Source organism: Cynoglossus semilaevis, chromosome 9 (assembly GCF_000523025.1).
Source record: "Cynoglossus semilaevis isolate Cse_v1.0 chromosome 9, Cse_v1.0, whole genome shotgun sequence".
In the NCBI taxonomy this organism is placed as follows: domain Eukaryota; kingdom Metazoa; phylum Chordata; class Actinopteri; order Pleuronectiformes; family Cynoglossidae; genus Cynoglossus; species Cynoglossus semilaevis.
The window spans coordinates 19,263,656-19,267,714 of NC_024315.1; the positions used below are offsets into that span (position 1 = coordinate 19,263,656).

A 4,059-nucleotide genomic window follows, 5' to 3' on the forward strand; every position below is an offset into this window, starting at 1 on the left:
TTGAGACTTGACTCGGACTTGAGTGCAAAGACTTGAGACTTACTTGTGGCTTGCAAAGCAACGGCTTGGTCCCACCTCTGCTGAATACTAATGACCATGTCATATTTCAATTTTTCTCTTTTAATAAATCTGCAAAAAATGTAAACAATTCTGTGTTTTTCTGTCAGTATGTGGCGCTGTGTGTACAATAACGAGGAAACTCATTGGAAGTTATAGAAAACGTCTAGAAGCTGTTATTTTGGCAAAAGAAAGGATCGACTAAACATGGAACTTTTTTTTTGCCCCTGTGTAATTTTGTTTTAATGCATATTGCACATCTTCTCCAATGAACCGAATAGTTTCATTTCTGAAATATCACTGAATCCATCAGTTTAAAAAAAAAGAAAATAGTTGCTGATCCAAACACCCAATGATTTATAAATGAAAATAATGGAAATTGTCAGGGGTTTCCCAGGGGTTGTTACCATCTCACCAACCTTCTTGGGAATATTCTGTCTCTCTATATTAAAAGTACACTTATGCAGTCCCTTACCTTATTATTTACTGAGTATTTTTGTGCATTATTTTTTTAATTAGTTTTGTCACGTGTTTTTGTCATTGCATTTATATTAAAAATATGCCCTTTTTTTTTTGTTACCAGCACGTTCTGTTAACTTTCAATAGAATGGAAGAAAAAAAAAGTTTATTGAACAGTTTTCCTCCACATCATCATGTGTTTGCTCTTTTGCTTTAGCTGACATGCAATTGTATGTTATTTGTTCAATGTTTTGATTTGTCCCTACTAGGTTGTGAGTCATCTGAAAGCAACAGAAGATTTACTAAAACAGTGGCGGTCAGCAGAGCCAAAAGGTAAGTCTTACCGGCTTTTTAAAAGTCCCTAGAGTTTCATCTCCTGTAAGCCTGGAAGTTTCAAGTTTCCTCCTTTGTGACGTATAGCTCTGCCATCGAATTCAGAAGTTTTGGTTGAAGCTGGAATTGAAGAGGTCTGTTGACATTGATGCTAAAATCTGGATTCACTAGATGCCTGCTGTTTTGTATTTAAACTTGACTTTTTTTCCAACAGATGGTCAAGCTTTGCTCAGAACTTCAGATGGTTCATTCTTCTTATGAAGCAAAAAGAGACACTTTAAGGAAAATTAAAGAGCTGTATGTGATCCTTTAATGGCTTAAGGGACTTCTTACATGTTTTTATGTTAAGTGTGGACTGAATTACTTGGGCTTGTGTTTTCAGTGAGGAGAAGTGGCTGGAAAACAAGAAAGAAATTTACAACGCTACAGTTGAACACGCTGAACAACTTGAAAAGAAAAAAAAGACATCATCGGAAACCAGGTGAGTTGCTTTTTCGCCGCATCTAAAAAGTGGATAGTTTGGAACTTGTATAATATGTGCGACTGTCAAACAATAAAATGATTAATCTGTTTAATCTATAGTACCTGTGGATTAATCATGATACATGTAGGTGGTGGTTAAGTCCTCAACTATATGGTCTAGAGTTCCTCACAATCTATTTGACAGTTGTGTTAGTCAGCATGTTAGCCTCTGTGTAGCTGGCTTTATAGTCAATTTTGTACAAGTTAGATAGAGTTAATGTAGAGTTGAGCGCAAAACTCATCAGCTGCTTCTAGGGGTCGAACAATACACTTAACTCACGATACATGTCACAATCTTTTTGTTCACTATATGATTTTATCACAGTGTTTTGAAGAACATGAGCTTTAGACAAATTGTGACCAAATACAGTCGTACTTGTATTTGTAAGAGATATGCAAAATACTAGGGATGCACCGAATATTCCACCACCAAAAACCGTCTGTCCAAAATGGCCCAAAAGTGCACTTTCGGTTCGCCCAAAGGAAGGAACACCACAACACGGCCGGAACATAAAGTTATGATGACACAAGCTAAAACCATGGCAATTTTTGACAAGCCCACGCTGACAACACCCACGGCTAGCGATTTGTATAACGTTTAATGTTGAGAGATTTACTGAGTATTTTTGTGCATTATTTTTGTTTTTGTTTTGTCATGTGTTTTTGTCATTGCATCTTTATTAAAAAAATGCCCTTTTTTGTTACCGCACATTCTGTTAATTTTCAATAGAGTGGAAAAAAAAGTTTATTGAACAGTTTTCCTCCACAAAACAAATTTAAAAATAATGCACAAAAATACTCAGTAAATCTCTCGACTTCTCCGCATCCATCGCGGCCTGCATCATTTCTCGCTCGCGCTGCTTTATTCCTGCATCCAACTAATGTTGAATCAAGGACAGTTGAATGAAACAAGTTTGCCCATAGACACAGTTTTGTTCATCACTTCAGCACTAGTGCTTAGTGTGTGAAGCACGAGGTCCCAGAACGGTTACGGTGGTTCTAACCACTCATAATTTTTAAAATTGTGACATGGAGGTGTTGGATTCAATGTCGGACGTAGCATGGTGTCCTCAGTATCAGCAACGACTCAGTGGTCCCAGTGTGTTGACTTCATGGCCATTATGTCAAACTTCTGGGCTTAGTAGAGCACCAGGTACAGCCAGTTGCAATGTGAAACAGGGATCATTCATATTTAGGCTGATCACTGAAGATGTCGGGCAATGTTATGTTTATATAATGATTGTGAATCAGCAGCACGTCTACATTTACCTTCGTATGGACGCAAATTTAACAGCAACTAACCATGTTGTAACTGTGTTTTTGGTTGGTCATGCAGACTCGGCATCATCTTTCAAAGGTTCTAAATGAAATGTAAAGCTACTGCGTGAGACCTGGTAATGTTTAGAAGGTGCATGTGCAGAGCTAAAAGAGGTTGAGCCTCCTTTACTCCAGATCGGTCAGATATTTTAGATTTCTTAGTCCTGCAAGAATGTATGCCGAGGTTCATCTTCTCTATCAGCAGTAAAAGTTTATACGTTTTGGCACAATTTCAAAAGGAAAGAATTTAATGAAGGATTTCTTTGCACAGTTTACTGGAGGACGCCAAAAATGATATGCAGAAAATGCAAGCCTATTTGCAAACATTGATGCAGTGTCTGGGAAGTGTCCTGGAGGACCATGTTCCTCCAATACAGATTGAATCTACTACAAACTCTGAAAAGGTGCAGTACCTTACCCGTGTTTACTGGGTCACTTAACTTAATCTACCTTACGTGTAAAACCTGCTTTTTTTAGTGTTGCTTAATATTCTTTTTTTTTCTTTTTTTTTTATTGTTCAAAACAGGATGAAAACATTTCACTCAAGGACATACTTGAGGTAAGTTTCTTTCTCTCGACAGAATTAGCACAGATGTCTCAGTAAAATGTTATGGTGATGATGCAACTATGATAAATGAAAGATTTTGAATGTGTGTGTGTATGTATATTTATGTATTCAGTACAGGAAGTCCGGTACAAATACAAACGTGTACCAAATGGTACACCTGTGGAACTGTATGTTTTTGTCAAATGCCATTTTCACACTCGCGTATTGACTCCTGTTACTGTTACTCCTCTATTACCGAGCTTACTTATTACTTAATATACTTTTCTATGCACACTGACTTTTAAAATGGGGATCGAGTGCACATTGATTTTGCGTGATATTAGCTTCCACCACACAGAAGAGACGTTTATAAAGATGTTTATGTTGTAAATTGAGCATGGTACGTTTTAGATGAAATCATTTGAAAATGTAAATGTGAAAATGTGAATTTGCCCCGCGTACCACTGGGGACTGACTTAGACAACATAGGGATCTGACATCTGTATTTTTTCCTCTGTCAATCTTATGTTTTAGCTGCTGATGAACAAAGCCTTGAATTCACCCCACGACCCCTATGTAGACATAGGTGACATACGCTGGATGCCGTACGTGGAGCTGCTTCTTCGCTATGGGATTGTCGTGAGGCACCATGAGAATAACTTTAAGGTCTGCCTGGAAAACTTTTAAGATGGGATCTATATTTATTTACTAATTGTATGTATTGCTTTCCATTTGATTAAACTACCTATGCTAGCTCAATAAACTCCTCTCTGGAAGGTTTATCACAATGACTATGGCGGCTACAACTCATGATTCTGTTTTTA

At 37.4% G+C, this 4,059-nt stretch overlaps 1 protein-coding gene across 1 annotated transcript in view; it reads left to right on the forward strand.

Annotated features, from left to right (window-relative positions):
- Nucleotides 1-4,027, forward strand: part of cenpk (centromere protein K) — a 7,629-nt gene extending 3,602 nt beyond the window's left edge. The window contains exons 4-10 of the mRNA XM_008317822.3: nucleotides 786-849; nucleotides 937-983; nucleotides 1,064-1,146; nucleotides 1,232-1,330; nucleotides 2,960-3,092; nucleotides 3,215-3,247; nucleotides 3,770-4,027. Coding sequence (XP_008316044.1) covers nucleotides 786-849; nucleotides 937-983; nucleotides 1,064-1,146; nucleotides 1,232-1,330; nucleotides 2,960-3,092; nucleotides 3,215-3,247; nucleotides 3,770-3,922 — 612 coding nt within the window. The 3' untranslated portion in view covers nucleotides 3,923-4,027. The remainder of the gene's footprint in view (nucleotides 1-785; nucleotides 850-936; nucleotides 984-1,063; nucleotides 1,147-1,231; nucleotides 1,331-2,959; nucleotides 3,093-3,214; nucleotides 3,248-3,769) is intronic.
- Nucleotides 4,028-4,059: the final 32 nt, after the last annotated feature.